Source organism: Poecile atricapillus, chromosome Z (genome assembly GCF_030490865.1).
Source record: "Poecile atricapillus isolate bPoeAtr1 chromosome Z, bPoeAtr1.hap1, whole genome shotgun sequence".
Lineage (NCBI taxonomy): Eukaryota > Metazoa > Chordata > Aves > Passeriformes > Paridae > Poecile > Poecile atricapillus.
This window is the reverse complement of record NC_081289.1, coordinates 39,212,537-39,232,121: the sequence shown is the minus strand read 5'-3', so window position 1 is coordinate 39,232,121 and position 19,585 is coordinate 39,212,537. Positions and strand designations below refer to the sequence as shown.

The window sequence follows — 19,585 nt, the reverse complement described above, 5'->3', positions numbered from 1 at the left end:
AAGCAAGTCCTCACAGCTGTTGCTTACTTAGGTTTCCTGCTTCCTTACACCTACAATGATGCATCTTTCCCTGTTCAACCACTCTGCCATCTCTTCCAAACAAGATTAAAGCTGGGTTTTTTCAACCCTTTGTTTCCCAGTTTCTCTCCACTGATCTTCCCTTCTTTGCACCTTAATTTAAAAACATGAAATGAACCTGGTAGAACTAGTACAGCTTGCAGTCCAACTGCACTGAATCTTATACAACATCAATATCAAAGCAAAAAGTACAGGTATCTTTCAATATTTTAACCCCATATTCCTTTGCATTTTCAATGTTAATAGTTCTCTAAGGAACAGATTAAATCTTTACTTTCTCCTTAAAATTTTAAGTCCTACATACAGTCCCAATTTATAGAATAGTAATTAAAATACTTTTAGATTTATAAAATAAAGAAGCTTGAATGAATTTCTGGTTTTGGAAAGAACACTTTACCAAGATCTTCCTGCTGTCTCTCCTCTTCTTATAGGCTTTAAGTTCTTCTCTATCAATCATGCTATCTTCAGGCTCAGACTAGAGATGCACTAGGAAGGCCAGTGTTACTTTCCTTACCAGAGAACACAACCATACATAAATTCTCAGAGCACTTCAGTTTCTTGCTCTGCAACAACTGAAACAACCTTCCTACAGTGTATTTCTTCCTCAACATCAGATGCTTAAATTACGTGGTTTTTATTTCCTTACAATAAAAACATGAAATTAATTACATACATGTGAAAACCTTTCTAAATAGTGTATTTAAATAATGATGTACATTTTCTATTTAAAAATGCAATTTCTACTTTGCCAGCTACCTTTATTGAAGTGTCTGGACACTGGAAGTGGTCTTTTTTCTTTTCTGCAGTTCTCTGAGAATGTTGCTTATATTCTTCCTTCATACCTGCTTCATACTGGCCATGCTTTGGTTTGGATCTGTCTCTGGCAGATGTCAAATTTTCTGGTCTTGTCTTCTGCTCCAAAACAGAATGTTAAAGCAATGAGTAATCAATATAACAGCCTCTGGCTGGTCTATTGAATGAAAACAGCATTTTTTTAGCTCCTATCCAGTATAAGGTACAAAACTTTTTGACATGATGCTTCAAATTAAGAAAAAATGCAAACAGGATGGCATATTCAGGCTTAATTTTCATTGAGTTCTTCAAATTCTACCATTTTTAAATCTAAAAAATACACACTCAAATGGTTTTACATCACTTTTAAAGAAAGAAGTCAGATTCAGTGGTACCGCCTTATAACATTACTAAAACGGAAATTCTGACATTTGATTTTTGGATGGCTGAAAACAAATGGATGGATGTTTTTTGGTCAGAAGTTCTAATAGTCTTGTATGGCAGATGAGAACTGGGACAGTGTTCCTTAGAACAACATCAGCTCCACAGATAAGTACCTTTCTAACCTTACACTCATTTCAGGGCCCTCCACAACAGAGGATGGGATCCGTAGAAAGGGCAGCAATGACACAAGTCCAAGATTCCAATTCTCTTCTGTCCCCAAGTAACTAACATCTTCAATATTTAAGTTATATTCCTCCAGTGCTAACAAAAGTAAGGTGGCCTTCTCTAGCATCTCTACCCAATCCTTGTAACTCATTTTGCTACAACAGTGTTACAGTCCTGCTGTAGAAAAGCATTTCTCAAAACTCAAAAAGATTCAGGTTTTTGAAGAGCCAACTTTCTCCTTTCAAAAGAGGATTCACATCCCTTCCCTGGTTAATTCCTGAATTATAAGAGTATATTTAAATTTTTCTTCCAAAAGTGACCTATTTTAGGAAGATTTACTTACACAGTTACTGAAGAAGCTGGAATCTATCTGGTTCAAGGAAAGCTTGGTCAGAGCCCCAGAAGCAAGAAGTGCAGAAATAAAGGCCACTCAGAGGAATATATTAAAATATTTTTAAACAGCTTGAAAATCTTCTCCACAAAAAAAAGATGTGGAGCAAGTCAGGCAAAAAAGGGAGAGAGGAAGAGGGAGAAAGAGAGACAGAGGGAGACAGAGAGAAAGGGTAAGTTAATAGAAGATACATTCCAATACATTGAGCACTCAGTATTCAAAACACAATGAAGGCAGAAAGGAATTAACAAGAGATAAAGAAAAGCAGAAAAGAAAGGGATAAAGACCCTGAGAAACAAAGCCACATCAACCTTCCATTAGCACTCTTGCAGCTTGACAGTTATACATATGAGTTTCGTTTAAAAAAAAATGGTAAAGCAAGAAGTGTAATCATAAATAGCCAGAGCCAAAAAGGCTGTAACAACTGAAGCATGTTTACAAGGCAGTAGAAAGGAAAACAACCTACCTGTAGTTACATCTGTTGTAAAACAACAGTTTTACAGTTACATCCTGAGACATGTATAAATACCTATGTTGGGCACGTATTCTCAAAACTAGCACATTCTTAGTACAGTATTTTAAAAAGACCAAAAAAACACTTATTATTTCAGTTTTTACTTGAATGAAATTGTTTTACAAGTAGAGAAACCATTTGTTTATATAGGGAAACATACAAAATAGTGATCTTGGCAGATTCACCTTGAACCCCAGCCAATCTGGAGTTATGCCCTTCAAGTTACTATATTATTTGTTTCAAGGAGCAAAGGTTAAGCACAAATTAATTTAAAATTGGTTTTCCTTCTAGTTAAAATCCTGAGGCTTTTTTTAAAAAACTCACTTGGATATTTCTTAGGTTTACATAAGTTAAATATTTTTGAAATAATGGACTTCTAATCAGTGTATTTTTTAGTAGTTTCTCCAATAAGCTAGTTCCTGTCACATAAAAGAAATTAAAACATATTACATTTTCAGACCATATAGGATAGTACTGAACTGATAAGACTTTTTGCTAGTCTGTATTTTTTCAACTTCTTTACCTCCATTTTGTTCTGACACAATTTCTAGACACCTGTTTAAAGGAAAACAGGAAATAATATATATCATGATCAAATAAAAAATTGTCACATTTATTTTGTTCATATTTAATTCAGATATAGGTGTTCAAAAGAACTCTGCATTCAACTTTCCTGCATTCAGGAAAGTGTACTAACTGAGTAATTAAATTAATTCTTAAAATGTTTATACTGGATATTGATCCTGAACAATGTTGCCCTGTACTGTAAACCAGAATATTTGCATCTGGGCTACTGTTTACCTTCAAAAGCACCTAAGACTAGGGGAGATTAAGTTTCTTAGTTATTCAGGGGGAAAAAAAAGCCAACATGATGAGGAAATTTTAACAATAAAAAGAGTGCAAACAAATTTGACATAATTCCAAAGTTTATGTCATAGTTCTGTTTTAAAGACAACAGCCCTAAGAAAAAAAACATTAAATGGCTGCAAGTAATTCCAAAAGTTTTCACCAGAAGTAACTACTGTTCCATAGAAATAATACTTAGTGCTTGTAAACATGGACTTTGTCTTCAATCATACATTTACTACTACTAATCTTTGTTATTACTACTAGTAATATATCTCTTAAAAAATAAGTACAACAAAAGGGAAGTGTATCTATGCTATGTAATTACAATGCTATATAATAAAATCGTTTTTTCTAAAGAATCCCAGTAAAAGGACTTTGCTAAAAATATTTTGGACCAACAGCACTTGGAGATATGAGCTTAATCAAAAGAAAAAAAAAAAACTTACATAAAAAAATACACGCATGCTTTTCTAAATTACTGCTAAAGGGGCATATCATAAAGATATTTGTAGTGACAGACTGACATGTTGATGCTGTACATATGGAGTTTGTAGTGACGTTCTCCATCCCGAAGATGAATCTAGTTGGCACCTATGAGAAGACCTTCCAGTGTACGGTATGTAAGAGTCCCCATCCTAAAATCACAGGCAAAAAAAGGAAAAGCAATCATAACTGTTTTATAATCAGAGTGATACTTTTATAAATTCCTGAAAAATGTGAATTTTAAAAACTTTTTGAGAAAAAAATAATTTACAATTACCTCTTCTTCAGAATCTCCAAGCCTCGTTAGATCTAGGCATGGCACCCTGAAGGGAGTTAAAACAATTTTAGCAGCAATACAATCCCTTATTTTTCTAACTGTAATAAAAGCACTGCCTATTAGTTATTACTAACTCCTTCACAAAAATTTCCCTGCAACTGGATATGGCCTACTCAGCAAATCTCTTGCTTCAGCTCAGCACTGAGCTTCTCTTCCCCAGCAGCAGAGCACCCTGGCAGCCAAAAAGGACCCTTCTTTACTCCCACATTGGCCTCTCTTCACTCTCCAACAGGAGCTACTGCAACAAGATCATAAATCAGGGATACCTTACTCTTATCTTCCACAGCACATCCATGTCAACATTCCTCTATAATCAGTCAACAGAGAGGCAACAGGGAAGCAATTGCAACATGAAATGCAAATCTTCTGAACTTTTCATGAGAGATTAACACAGTAGAAGACAACCATACTTCAGTATTTTGTTCTGCTTAAAGAAATGAAAACATCTCCAATTCATCAAAGCATCTCTGTTCCTTCTGCCTTTACCCCAGGTATATTGCAGAGCACTATGAATACGTGTGTTTTATATTTTACCACCAATAAATATTTCCAAGCAACTCTATTGTAACTTCTTGAAATAAGAGTGTTCCTTATTTTACAGACTTTTTTTATTCGACAGTGACAGACGGTACAGAGAAATTGGAATTTTTTTACTTTGGCTGGAAGAATCAAAGGTTATAGTCACATACACTTATAAAATAATTATGCACATTGGCTTTAAGGCATTTCAGTAAACAAAACTGGCTAAACTATCAATCAAGGTCCTTGAAAGAGTAGGTATTCCTTATGTGCCAAAGTCACTACAGGGTTTTAAATTTTAAAAGCACTAACAAAATTTCCCATTGCTTATAAAAGCCCTTCACAACAGTTTCTCTGTATTTTTTACTGTAATACTTGTAAAAGTGGTCAGTAGTTAAAATACCATTTTTCTCCTTTTGCAGACACATTAAAAACATTCAAGAAAAACTATGTATAAATATGTAAGCTCTGAGTGACATCCTCTGAAAATTATGGAGCCAAGTTCTTCTTGGTGGTGCCCAGGAATAGGACAAGAGGCAATGAGCAGAAACTGATGCACAGGAAGTTCCACCCAAAAAAAACTTCTTCACCACAGGTGACTGAGCACTGGAACAGGTTGCCCAGAGAGGTTGTAGAGCCTCCCTCACTGGAAATACTAAAGAACCATCTGGATGCAATCCTGAGCAATGTGCTCTGGGATGACCCTGCTTGAGCAGGGAGGTTGGACCAGATGGACCAGTGGGTTAGACCCAATGTGGTCTCTTCCATCTTTACACATTCTGTAATTACACCTCCACTCAGCCAAATTTAAACCAACTTAATTCCAAATTAAATAATGCATCAAATATTCTACTCCAAATATAAATAACAGAAAAAAAAACCTATGATGATAAATTTCATGCACTAAGTTGTACGTCACTACAAATGCAAATGCATTGTGTTAATAATACACATAATTAAATAAGCTGATCAGAATAAAAAAAAAAAAAAAATAGAAGCAGACTTACTCTGGTGGGTGAGGACTGTGTGTAGCCTGTCTATTTGGTCTCCAGCCCTAAAAGAATGACATATTATTACATACCTAGGGGATCCAGACTAAAATACATAGTTGTCCCTTTCAATTTCCTGTGAAGTATTTGAATTTAGAGCCTCAAAGTATCTGTCCAACATACTTGACTAAGACACTAATAACAAGGGGGAAAAACCCAAAACTTCTCATTGAAAGCTAATTCTTACACATCATGAGACTAAAAGACTGAATATTCATCATGACAAAGATTTCAAGCCATTAAGAATCTAGATAACATCCACATCAGCTATTAATAATACATTAAAAATAATCCATGTTCCTGAGGCTTTGTTCCGTCACTGCTCACAAGGCTTTAGGTCACATTGTCCTTGTCGGTTGGGAACCAACCCTTAAACCAAAACCACAAGACTGACAGCCAGCTGGCTCACAAGGAGCTAGCTCAGACCCCAAAGAGCTCCTGATATTTGGTGTAACTGTTTCATCTCAGCTTTACTATAGTAATAGTGATGACGATTAGGCAGTTCACTTTATCTATTTTGCAAGTCTGCGTAGCACACAGATCTCCAAACTCCACCGAGCAAGAACACAGCAAGAAAAACGACTGTCTCCTATCCCCCTACTGCTTTTGAAAACAGCTAGCAGCAAATCCATAGGGAAGGCTGCTTGGGGCAAGCAAAAAGTAACAATTCACCTAACTGGCCTCCAAATCTGAAAAAAAAAAAAAAATCAAGAACGTTCAGAACCAGGACTAACATTTTTGTTTTCACACTTTTCAGCTCATAAATCTCAGCATCACAGCCGAAGCTGAGCAGAATCCTATTTCCAGTGCCCAAGCATCCTTCACGATCTGAGAGCAAGCACAAAACTGTAACTCCTTTCTTGCCATACAGCCTTGTAGCTGCTCCCGAAACAGAATTTCGGCAACACTACCCTCTAGTGACTCCAGAACGAGTCCGGGTTTCCAGCTTTGAGAGCTCTCTGTACGTAATGAGCACCGCCACCGTGTGGTCACCTACGTAGGACCGTCAAGACACCAAAAAACAAAGCATTATATCTCATATTTATCTTTTTTCTGTACCATTCAACTGTGGTGAGGTAAAGAACACAGCTAATTCTAAATGTTAAAGCCTTAATATAATTCCTTTTCTAGAAGTCAACAAATCAGGAAGAAAGCAAACAAAAAACATTGTGAACACTGGGGTGAAGCACATGATTTCAGCATAATTTCAATTAAAGATTTGATTCTGAAAACTACCAAAAAATCATGTGAACTAGAGAGTCTAAATTTGGAAACTTAGTTGCATGAGAAAGAACAAAAAAAAGGGGGGGCAGATGAGAGATTAGAGAAAAAATTACATTTCTTTTCTTTTACAGCCTACACTAAATGCCCCAAATGTTCCTGTTGTCCACAGGTATTTAATTTTAAAAAACCTGGTTAAAACATTAACAGTAACATTATAACATTAATGTGTTATCATTTACAAAAGGTCTTTTTTCATTCCAAATCAAACTGAAAAGAAGACCAGCAACTTGGCAGTCAAACTCCAAGAATTCCTAACGGGGTCATGCAACAAATAAGGAAGTAAAATGAGTGCTCGGGGGCTGAGGGAGGATTAGCAATTAACTTTAGTTCATGGACATAAAATACGCATTATCTGTGAGAAAAATCAACTGTTACTAACAATATTAATATTTAGCTTAGCAGTAAGGAAAAAATGGCCCTCAGAATCCAAGATCATATTTGTAGGGACTATCAAAAGCTAGCCCTAAAGTTTCTACTACAGTGAGCCTGTGAGGATTGCACACCTACCCTATCCCAAAGCGTAGACTATTAGGAATACCTGGAAAACGTAATTTCCCTTCACACTGAACACAGAGCACTGAGATTAATTTTTCATGTCGACCTAAAATTATGCCTTTTCAAATTATATTTTGGGGGCTGCTTTACTGCTGTCTTGCAAAACAAAAACACAGACACACCTGTTGCCAGTTTCACCAACAGAATGAGACAGCACACAGTACACGTTCCAGCCTCTGTTGCTACTAACTGTAAGTACTAGTTCATTCTTAAATTCCCCACATTCAAATTAAGTACTCAGAGTAGCAGTTATTCTAGGATAGCTGTTTATATTGGAATTTCTCACCTTCATTTCAGAAGCTGTCGCACTAAACTACCCCTTTCCAACAAAAATAATTTCTTTAAAAGGTGTCTTCTCTATAGAATGGATTTTAACCTCAAACGAATAACCTTCTGAAGTATGATTAAAATATTTTTTTAAGTGTCCAAGTAAGGAAGAAAAACAATCACAAGCCTCCCATTGACTACCTGACATTTCTTCACCCTCAATGACAACTCAGCCTTCCTTCGAGGGGATGCAGCAACTCCTTTAACTTCCAAATCCATGCAAATTCAATGCCAGCTTTCAGAAAAAAAACCCTGAAAACCAGAAAATACTATTGAGAAAATATGTATTTTTATCCAAGTACATCTGGAGAGAAAAAAAAAAAGTTACTGCATTTGAAATAATTTTGGTATTGTCTTTAGCAAGCAATGAAATGCTGTTGGGTTCTCTTCTACACCGCCTCTTAATTTCAGTCTTTTATTACTAGTGCTTAACCAGATTCCTGTTCAAATTTATGTTATTGTCTCAAGCTTAACTCCCTCTTTCCCTTATACTTATTGATACCTTCTGATTCCATAACTAATTTGTTACCCCTTGGCAACAGCAAACCTTTTGCACTCCACTTAAACTGCTGCCTGGCTCTCCATCGCTCAATGCCCTGGGAACATTTCAGTAGCCCCGGCACACTGCCAGGCTCCGAGAGCTCCAGGGTGACATTCCACCAACCATTCCTGCTCTGCTGGCTTCCCCTTCCAGGCAGCCACTTTTGAACCAAAAGCCCACCATGTAGTTCCCATCAATCAGACATTTCCAAACGCAAGGCTGGCGGCAGTGAGCCGTTCCCGCTGCCAAGCACCCTTTCTCCCGCAGGGCTGCAGGGCCTGCAGCCGCCCAGCCCCTTCCCCGGGGCACGGGGAACGGAGATCCTCGCACCCGCGGCCGCACAGGGGAGAAGGCGCTGTTGTACTCGATGGTTCACACGCTGAGATTACTTTTATCAAACAGCAATGCTGTAAAAGGCGGAACAAACATTATGAGCTCAGCAGCTCCACGGAAATGATGCACTTTCCCAGGAGAGGCGCGGGACCCCGGCGGGCAGAGGCCGTGTCTCACCGGGGCGGTGCCAGGGCGCACGGCTGGCGGAGCGGGCCCGTCCCCACGGCTGGGTACAGCGGCGCGGAGGGGCCAATCCGAGCCAGGCCTCGCACCAGGGCTGCGCAAGGAGCGCCTCGGCGGAGCGGGGAAGCGCAATTCCCGATTGCTCCTGCGGAAATACCCTGCCCGGGGCCCGGCCGTGCCCCCCTCCCCGCGCCCACGGGCGGGTCTGCCCGCCCTGCGGCCCCCGCAGCCCCGCCGGGACAGGCGCTTACACATCACACGGGCTCTGCCCCCGGCAGCCGGAATCCGAGACCTCGGAACTGCGGCGAGAGAGCGCACGGTGCGTGTTTGTAGCCTGAGTCAGGAACACAGCCGTCACCCCGAGGTAGCTCGGAGCCTTTCGGACAAGGGCTTCAAGTGTGAGCAGCATCCAGCCTCGCGGAGGTGAAAGGCACAGCCGCGATGATTCAAACGCTGCCCCAGGCGGGGAAACGCCGCGGCAAAAGACAGCGGCACCGGTACCTGGGAGGAGCAGGACCGACCCTGCACACCTGGCTCCCACTCCATCGTTCCCTCAGGTCAATGGCTTTGACATTCGTTCACTTTCATTTATGAGGTATTCCAAAGAAAAGCCTCAACGAAACTGGTTTTTATTCCAAACAGTTTCAGTGGTCCTGAATGACAAGAGCAACATTATTTATTTTTTAAAATCAAATTGTACCCAAGTACCAGTTCTGATTCACCCGTTCTGTCTTGGGTAAAAAAATCTGCCACGTCGTGAGAAAACCTGGCTCTGTAGTTGATGAAGTTTTCCACAGTAAGGCAAAATCTCACTTAGTGCAAAACTACTAACACACTGATGTTAAGGATGTATTTCTGGATGCTGCTACTTCCAAGCCTGTGTGATCCAGTTTTAGAACCAAACACATACCATGTTTTTACACCAGAATGAACAATTCATTCCATTTCACTGAGTGACACGATAATAAATTTAGTCCCTTTAAGTACAGTACATTTCCTCCATAAAAACAAATTCACGTGCTCTTTTCCTGAAAGAATAAGGATGCCAGAAGAGTTCAGGCATCATAACTGGCCTACATAAAAGCTATGCAATTATAAAACAAAATGTAACAGTGCTGTACTGTCAGACCTACCTCTAAGGCAATTCCTGTCATTAAAGGCTGGCAGTATCATAGGTGGGTGCATTAAGTGAACAAAAAAATGAGTAACTAATGAAAGCGTGGACAAAAATGATTCTGGCAAATGAAAACAAATGCTTTTCCTAATACTGACCTAAAAAGGATATCAGGTTGGCATAAAGAGATCCCATGTCCTACAGTTCTTGAAAAGTACATAGCAACACATCTGTCAATTCTGATGTAAAAAAATAGGCATTAAAATGAATCAAAAGGTCAGACTCTATGGTACTAAAACAAATGTGAAACAAAAATACGGTACTAATGAGTATTCATCAGTTATTAGACTCAGCTGCTGAGTTTAACCAGTGACAAGTGAGGAAGAAATTAGGTGATCCAGTGTAATACATTAGGGATTAAGCTGACATACAAAACTAAACATCATTACCCAGGAGACTGCAAATTCAGACACCATTATTTTCATATAGTGTCCATGGCTAAATTTCTCTCTCCAAATAAAGAAACTTAACTATGAATGAGTATCAAAGACTTAACCCATACTGGTTTTCACACTCCCAGAGAAAATTTTTCCACAAAGAACTGAATTCATCAGTGCATGCTCTTTAATAAACTCAAGGAAGTCACAGTTCAAGTGGCATAATGCTTTCTAATTACAAAACATTTATGAAACATCTATTCTTTATAGTCTCAATTACAAGTTATTATAATACTTTAGTGAAGCATCAGATATAATTACAGTGCACTATATACAGAGTACAGAAATATTTTTATAGGGAAAAAATAAATAGAAAAATATGTAAACATCCTGAGTAAAATTCTGCTGCCACTGAAGTCTGTTATAGAATTGTCATAGATACAAGCAAAGGCAGCATTTCACCCCTCTTTTTAAAGCATATAGCAGTGCACATAACTTCATTTCAGTTTAAAGTGCATACAACATTAGAAAAAGAATTCATAAGCTTTTGGAAGTTTTACATATGCAGATTCCATTCATATCTATTGCGTCTCCTCAGTCCCATCTCTTCTTGAGATTCAATGGCATCTCTGTTTATCATTTCTTCATCTTCTACAACATCTGGCTCCAACTGATGTATTTCACATTCACTGTGTAATTCATGCTCTTCTATTTTGTAATCATTATCAATATCCTCAAGCAAATCTTCATTACAGTCATCTTCTCTGTTGTTCATTTCTTTTTCTTGAGAATGTTCAGAAAATGACTGAATGAGATCTTCAAGTTTCTCATTACAAATGTGTCCAAGATCTTAAAATTCCCAAAAAATAATCAAAATTAAAATTTACTGGTAAGGCTCTGAATTTCAGAGTCAGTTTAGAAGTAGAGTTTTTATTTTAATTTTTGATTAATTTAATTTAATTTTTTAATTTTTTTTCCCCCCTCTTTTATTAAAGCCCAAATAATGCAAAATTTCCCCAAATCTCTAATGGACCATTCTTAACATTTAAGATTTCTCTTGGGCTACTATGCAGCTCTTGGAAGTCTCCAATTGAAACTAACATACGATTTGCTGTTTAGTGTTTTATGTAAGCATTACAGCTTCAGAGGTCCCCATCTGGAAATCCTTTACCTAAACTTAGTTCCAGTACTAACAGACTGCTTAGGAACTGATGTTCCAAAAGCCTGTTTCATCAAAACATCAAAACAGAATGTGTGGTCCATCCCAGTTCAATGTCTTGAGCACCTAGTCTTAAATAAATCATGATGTATCAAAAATTTAGAATCGGATATATCTCAAATAGGAAAAATGGTATTCCTCCAGAATCAAACTAATTCCACACAAATTATCTAAGGTGTAGAAGCTGAACATTATTATAGTAAGATATATTTATTCTTTTAAAGTATAAGCTCCTTAATTATCTATCTGTCTGAAAGTTAAATTACCTTTCATCTTGTTTTCTGATTTATCCAATCCACTTTCTTTCATCAGTCGTCTAATTGATTGGAGCTGTGTCATTATTTCATCTTTCTGTTCACAAGCTAAAGCATTGACACTAGAAAAAAAAGACAAATGTTAACAGCTGAAAGATTACCTTGGAAGGGAGTGCTTGATAATAATTATTTCAATATTTCTTTCTGTGCATAAATACCATAGTTAAGTTTGTGAAATGTTTAGGTCAAGCTTTCCTTTGAGAACCGTCTCTTGAGAAGTGGGGAGGTCATGACACCATACAACGACTGAATGTCACTGAACTCTAACACTGGAGCCCCAACAGCCAAGGTCAAGTAATGACCACTGAAAGTAACAATTATCCAAAGTACTGTTATTAGCAGTACAACAATGCCTAATACAGAACTTTAGGCTTTGAAGGCTTTTCTCATTCAATGTTTTTTAACTTTCCTCCCCATCACTACTAGAAATTTGTTAGGCAAACTGGCCAGTGAATTTGCTGCTTAATAGTTTCAGCACATATCAAGTTCAGAAGTACATTAAAGAAACAATCAGGAAATTCTGCATGTTTTAACCTGTGTTTCATGAAGGATGGCAGTCTGTGAACACTTTTATTTCTAGTAGGTAAGTTAGCTAGTCTAGCTAACTTAACTAGTTAAGTCTAGCCTCTTAAGGACAGAACTTCTCTAAAACTACAAGGAGTTTTTATATTACTGTTTCCCTTGTCATACTAAAATAGACAAGTTCAATTTCACTGAAATACACACACTTCACAGATTCATTTCAAAACACAAAAATAAGCAGCTATACCTTAATAACTATTTTCTTCTTTTAATTACATCTAATAGAAGAAACTCACTCTGCTACCAAAATCTAATTCCCACAAGGGCTTTCAAGTGCTACTGAGTTTAAGTATATTTTCACTATTAGTCTCCTTTATTCAGTATTAAAGTTCATCTTGTTAAGCCACAGTAATGTGATCATATGTCTTCTGCATTTATGTTCGGTGAACAAGAGATGGGAAGTATCTGTGAAAAAGTTCACAAACGGCAGCATTGGTATTACCTGCAAAAGGCTACAGAAACAATAAATAATCAAAGAAGGTTCCTAAAACTGTTCCTAACCTATATATAAGGATCATTTTTAAGAACTCTTCGTTAACATTCTAGTGAATTTCAGTATACAGGAAACAACACTGAGATTTTTTAGAAACACTCACCAGTTTGAAAGTGGATCCAACTGAGTCAATAAGGAATTTAACATTTTCTCTGTCTGTGCTAGATGTTGCTCCAGTTCTAAAAGCTGATGCTCTAACAAAAACAAAAAAAACAATACAACAAAAAAAGAGGGAGAGGGAAGGAGAGGGGAGGCAGGAGAGAAAGAACATTGTAAAAAATGTCTTTGCAATACAAGGGAAAGAAATGTCAGGTAGTCAATGGGAGGCTTGTGACTGTTTTTCTTCCTTACTTTGACATTTAAAAATATTTTAATCATACTTCAGAAGGTTCTTAGTTTGAGGTTAAAATTAATTCTGTAGAGAAGACACCTTTTAAAGAAATTATTTTTGTCAGAAAGGGATAGTTTAGTACAACATTAGGACATTAATTTATATTTTTCATTGGACAGATTCAAAACCAGAAAGTTTCTTTCATCTATAAAATTCTACAATATTAAAAGGGAGTGGTGGGGATAAGAACAGAAGCCTTATTATGTGTGAACAGAAGTCCTTTCTACCCAGTAACCTATCTCCAATAGTGCCCAAACAGAGGACACCTTTGTAGAAACTGAGCAAGAATGTGGAGCTCACCTTCCCAGTCTCAAAAACTATGCAGCTGCAAGACTTTCTGAGATATAAGTACTATATTTATACTTAATATGTTTTCATGCGTTTGTCTATTCACACCTTACAAATACATTTAATGCTTAATGCACTAGAATCAAAAGGAGTCACTCCTCCCAAAATACAACTAAACTTTGAAGAAAGAAGAATGCAACACACAAGGATGATGAGTATAGCAAATCACTGCAGACCTGGTGTACACAGACACCAAAATATGCTGCTAGTTGTCTAATTCACTAAAACTGTGTCTATACAAGGGAGGAAAAGGTATGAAACAGCATCAACTTTGAATGTTTGTGACAAGTTTATCATTTGGCCTAGAAATCATAAATAGGCTCTATAATTGTTTAACCACACTGCTCCACTTCAATACAGTTCAGTTCTAAACCAGATCATTATATTATTTTTAAATACCCCATTTATTTAATTATATTCCATTGAAACTGAAGAAAACTGAACAGATCTTAAATGAGATAAACATCAGACATTTTAAAGGCTGTGAATCATACTGCATTACCACAGCTGTTTTAAAGAGCATTACATCTGGAGAATTTAAACAAACCTCAAACAAGCATTTCAAACATACAAAATGACAAAGTGGGTTTTTGTAGATTCCTAACTACTCTCAGTAACTTGAAAGATTGTCTTCATTTAGCCAGACTGTATCAATGAAAACATGTTTTGTTCCAGTAGGACATAAGCATTTCTGTTGACCATATGCATTGTGAATGAGTATCTTACCTGTTTCCTTTGCCTTGTCTTCTGTACTTTTTTCCTTTTTGGAGTGACTTTCTTCATGTGACTTCATCTTTAAAAAATACAATCAAGTTAAACAACTTCATCACTATTTGTGTACTAAAAACAAAACTGCATTTAGAACTTTAGTGAAAGTAAACAGCAACCATGAAAATGTGCTACATTAAAGAAACCTTTCTTCTGTGATACCTCCCTCCTGTCTTAAAATAACACTTCTGATTTTAAGCAAATACAACTGGCAAAAGCTGTAAAAGAAAGCAGTTTCAAAAAGAAGCAGAAGTAACCTTCTAGGTTACTGGATCCAGTTATAATTAATTATGATATAGTATTTATTTCTTACAGTAATAAAGATACTATCATAAAAATATTTACATTTTAATCCCACAAGCCCAAGTGTCAAGAATTGTAACACACAAAATACGGTTTTCATGATTTTTAGATCTTACACTAAACCGGGCAGCCTCTATACTCATTTTTCTAAGCTGTGATATTTTTGTCATACACAAGATTAACATGAACTGACTCCAGAAATGAGGATGTTGTCTTCACTCTTACTCCTGTTCATTTTTATTTTCCCGGAGGGCAAGCAACAATATTCCAGGTGCACTCTCAGCTTTGTAAGTCCTGTAGTAGCTCTTACTATAAATAATACATTTCAAGACTGATGCCTTTTGAAAAACAACCGATCATGTGTTCTCCTTTTTGAATTTACAAACAGTAGAAAAAGTATCCCATAATGCAAATAAACCTGCATGTTGCAACTCCATGATCAAATAAGAAGTCCAAACAAAAGGTTAAGTCTACTTATTATTCTGTCTAACTGCTAATCTATCTAAGACTACTGCTCTGCAGGAATTGTCTGCCTTCTTCCCATACTCAATCTCATGCTGAAGAATGAAAAGGAAGTGAAACACAGACGAGACTTAGGTTACAGACTCAGGTAGCAGCATGGCATAGGTTCTCACATTCTCATTTGAGGCTGCACGACGAATAAGAGTCTCACTTCCTCAAGCATCTAACAATACACAAGCCAGAAGTCCTCAAACAGAATTAGATATGCTAAAATTTTAACTTTGGACTTCACATTCAAAGTCAAACAGAGCAAGAAATGGCTTTTGGACAACCATATACATGGGCTCAAAATTAGGAAAACAAACAAGCCAAGCAGTTACATTTCCTCCCAACTACAATAATTTAATACTTTTCCTATGGCTTACCTTAAGAAGTTTGTATGCTGCAAACATTCCCACTCCAAGAGCATACAGTGGCATGAGGGTGAATGCTAACTCTCGACCATTTCCTCTTGTTCTCTCATTTTTTATCTCTTTTTCCATTGCATTTCTCATCTGTTGAATACTCTGGTAAGTATTACTGTCAGAATTCCCTGGATTCCGGTGAACTTGATAAACTGTCTGAGGACTACCTTAAAAATTAAAATGAGAGAAAAACAACAAAGTAAGAAATATAATCAGGAGTCCACAACTGGAATTAAATTGTTTTCTTCTTGTGTAATCACCTTTGTCCATCACTCTTCTAAGATGGTGTGGATAGCCTTGTATCCATTTAAAAAATTAAAAATTATTCTTACATTAACAAGATTCACAGTTAAATCTAGGCTGCAAAAACTCTCAAGCCAAGCTTGGTTTCTTTAATGTACAATTTTTAAGCTTCTTCACAGCAGCATTGGCAAACCCTTAGCAAATCACAGAAAGATATAACAAGAAGTAATTTAAATCTTGAAATGAAAGCATACTCAGACAAACTATTGATAATGCTGAAAACAGTAATAAATATTTTTTCCTTTGCACCAGAAGAACAGAGTTAATTACAAACTGAACTGTCTGGCCTCAGAAAAAAAAGGTTTTGTTGAAATACGCTGTGCTGCTGCTTTCATTATTTTGGCAGTAAACTCAGTTTTACATGGATATTCCCACAGGCTTAGAAGTACTGTACCTCTGCAAATCAAATATTTAGCAGCACAAGATTATACAATAGCCAAGAGATGCAACCTTGGAAGCCAGAAGTATTTTTGCATGTAATTTGCCTGCCAGAACAGGGAGCAGATGAGAAAACATACAGTGTCATTGTTCAACTTAGGAAACAGATTATTTCGTAGTTAAATCAAGGGTTCATGGGACATGCACATATGGAACAGTACCATCAGCTAAAGAATGCAGATGCTTGCAGAGACAGACAGCAGGGGATTGGGGATTGTGAAGTTTTACACTGATGTCTCAACTGAGTGCCTAGACTTAAAATTTCAAACGTAACGTATCAGAACTGAGTATGGCTATGGCAAGGATCTCATTCCATAAAAACTCCCAAGCAAAAGACCATTATGCAAATCACTACTTATCAATTAATACTGTAACAGTGGCATTTCAGGAACTCACAGTAACATAACTCAAGTGTACAAAGCACAGCCATGATCAGATAGAGAAAAAATTAATGCTACACAAAACCTAAATGCTCTAGCTCAGACAATCAGAACTCAAACTACCTTCATCATTCAGTGCAAATTCAGCAGGCATCGTCCTTACAGGACAAGTAGATTTAGACTTGCTAAAATTGCATTAACTAATTTAGAAATTACATTTTTTATTATATATATTTTTCCACCTTTCAGAATGTTTCATATTGATTCCTAATTTTAGATTTACACTCACCTTTTTCCTTAAGTTCTATTTGTTTTAAAAGTAAATAAGAAGTTTTACTAAAATAGTTACTATCACAGATGAAAAAGATTTCTACAGATCATACAAATAAGAATGTGGCAACGGAAACACCTTGGTGGTGTCTGGTTTTCTCCACCTTGTTAGAGAAGAGGAATGTTGAATCCTGGTGAAGTCCAGTGTCCTGCACCAAGTTTATCCCACAGAAGAAATGGCAAAGTGAGTTACTAGCCAAGCAGGAAAAGAGAACCACCCAGAAGGTGAGAATAGGAGATCTGTCTGAAATTTATTTTACTCAGTGCTGGGCCAGTACTTCAGTAGAATCACAGGCATGTGAACGGTTTCTCTTTTTTTTAGGATTTGGTTTTAAAATAATTTGATCTATAGGGAATATACGGCTACCTTATAAATAAAAAATACTCAGGCAAAACAGGCCAGCAAGAGCTTATGAAGCACAGTGTTGGGGAGGATGAAACAGGTAGGAAGATGATGGTAGCAGCTCAAGCCTCCATTTTTCTGCCAGCTTTTTCTTCCAGACAGATTTGGAGGATTACAGCAACTAGGCATCTCTCGGTTTGAAACACCTTGGAAGGCATCGTCAATGAATCACACAGCTACCTCACAAAACCAGGCTTTTTGTGATTGTCAAAACAAAGGTGTATCCTTCGACCCTGAGCTAAATCGTGACATGCACTGGTATGACTTAATATACGTGGATATTCAGCTATAGCTGCTGCAAGCAGTAAACTCTGTAACCCATTCATTGATACCTTTTCTAAACAAGCATCTTGCACTCTTTTTTAATATACTGGCGGACAGATTTTGTATGACTCTGTGCGTATATTTACTAAAAGCAACACTCGGCTTCCTTATTGCAATAGATCTTTCCCTGTGACACCTCTCAGCTCGTGTGTTCGACTGCGCCCCTCCGGGCACTGCTCGTCACACCGCCCCTCACTTCCAATTATCGGGTGTGTTCTGCACTTAAGAGCAGTTTTGGTAAGACAACACAGACAAAACCCAAAGCACTGGCGAACCAGAACAGCAGAACACCGCAGGAGGTGGGGGTGTTTAAGGCGCACGCAGGCCAGCTCGATGCGGTCTGACCAGGCCCGTGTACCCCCGGTGCCTCCCGCCGGACGAGGGCACATCCCTCTCGGCTCCTGGGGTTCCCTTCAAGCCCGCCCGAGCCCGCGGCGGCTCCCGCACGGAACCCGCGGCATCGCCCCGGCTACTACCTCTGCCGTGCTGACGGGGATCGTAATGGCCGGGGCCGGCCTTGCCGCCCCGCGGAGACCGGCCGGGCCGCCCTCCGCCTCCTCCCCCGAACATCCTGGGCATGACGACGAAGACACAGAGCACAAGCACGGCCGAGACCAACACCTGCTGCACGGCCGACAGCGCCATGGCCGCCGCCTCCCCGCCGCCTTCCCGCGGCCGGGCCGCGCCCCACTCCCCACGGCCCGGCACAGCGCCCCCGGCGGCACGGCACGGCACAGCCCGGCCCCACGGCCCGGCACAGCGCCCCCGGCGGCACGGCACGGCACGGCACGGCACGGCACGGCACAGCCCGGCCCCACGGCCCGGCATAGCGCCCCCGGCGGCACGGCACGGCACGGCACGGCACGGCCCCACGGCACGGCACGGCACGGCACGGCACGGCACGGCCCCACGGCACGGCACGGCACGGCACGGCCCCACGGCACGGCACGGCCCCACGGCACGGCACGGCACGGCACGGCACGGCACGGCACGGCACGGCACGGCACGGCCCCACGGCACGGCACGGCACGGCACGGCACGGCACGGCACGGCACGGCACGGCCCCACGGCACGGCCCCACAGCGGCAGCGACCGAGTCAGGCGGGCTCCCTTTCAAAGGCACACACGTGAGCTGTATTCCCAGGGCTGAGGGGCAGGTCCCTGGCAAATGAAAACTTTTGGTGGAAAGCGTTAAACAGAAGCGAAGAAAACGCAGAAAAAGCAGATGTTTGATGCTTAGTCCGCTTAGCGCCACAAGAGGAACATGTTAGCAAAGGGCAGCTAAATGACGTCCTGAACACACTTGGGAGCACACATTTATTCAGCAAAGAATGCCCTTTGCTTGGGTAGGTTTTAAGATAAAGGCAGATAAGGGGAGGGGTCGTGATTTTGGAAGTGATGAAGTTTTTGCAAAAGATGACACACAGTTTTAAATGCTCAGGAACATAAAAACCTTGAAAAGTTATGACTGAAAGTATGGCTTGAAAAAAACCAAAGGCCTTAGGGAGGAAAGAGTATCAGCAGCCAGTGTAGTTAACTGTGAAGTCCAAAAAGAAACTAAGAGTGAACTGAAACATATGGACAGCAGTAAACCTAAGCCATGATTCACAGCATCTTCTATTAAGATATAAAATCGGGTACTTTAATGGTAAACATTCTGAAAAACAG

General features: G+C 39.1%; 2 protein-coding genes across 2 annotated transcripts in view; both read right to left on the bottom strand.

Moving 5' to 3' along the window:
* The window catches only part of LOC131573709 (calcyphosin-2-like), a 29,633-nt gene extending 21,009 nt beyond the window's left edge, over positions 1 to 8,624 (bottom strand). The window contains exons 1-6 of the mRNA XM_058827911.1: positions 8,352 to 8,624; positions 7,929 to 8,039; positions 5,580 to 5,626; positions 3,994 to 4,039; positions 3,758 to 3,868; positions 835 to 990 (exon numbers count right to left, since the gene is read on the bottom strand). Coding sequence (XP_058683894.1) covers positions 835 to 990; positions 3,758 to 3,868; positions 3,994 to 4,039; positions 5,580 to 5,626; positions 7,929 to 8,006 — 438 coding nt within the window. The 5' untranslated portion in view covers positions 8,007 to 8,039; positions 8,352 to 8,624. The remainder of the gene's footprint in view (positions 1 to 834; positions 991 to 3,757; positions 3,869 to 3,993; positions 4,040 to 5,579; positions 5,627 to 7,928; positions 8,040 to 8,351) is intronic.
* A 2,113-nt stretch (positions 8,625 to 10,737) lies between these two features.
* LOC131572683 (uncharacterized) lies at positions 10,738 to 18,527 on the bottom strand. The gene is made up of 6 exons (XM_058825946.1): positions 18,394 to 18,527; positions 15,701 to 15,906; positions 14,469 to 14,535; positions 13,107 to 13,197; positions 11,881 to 11,990; positions 10,738 to 11,244 (listed from the first exon to the last, which is right to left on the bottom strand). The coding sequence occupies exons 1-6, from the start codon at positions 18,494 to 18,496 to the stop codon at positions 10,952 to 10,954; spliced, it is 870 nt and encodes a 289-aa protein (XP_058681929.1). The 5' UTR covers positions 18,497 to 18,527; the 3' UTR covers positions 10,738 to 10,951.
* Between the last annotated feature and the right edge of the window lie 1,058 nt (positions 18,528 to 19,585).

What these genes read in the sequence shown, in the direction of transcription:
- LOC131572683 (XM_058825946.1), bottom strand. Translation starts at nt 18,496, where the DNA reads ATGCCCAGGATGTTCGGGGGAGGAGGCGGAGGGCGGCCCGGCCGGTCT. An exon ending in AGACAAGGCAAAGGAAACAG is followed by an intron (nt 13,198 to 14,468) that starts GTAAGATACTCA and finishes TGTTTTTGTTAG; the next exon opens with AGCATCAGCTTTTAGAACTG. An exon ending in ATCAGAAAACAAGATGAAAG is followed by an intron (nt 11,245 to 11,880) that starts GTAATTTAACTT and finishes GGGAATTTTAAG; the next exon opens with ATCTTGGACACATTTGTAAT.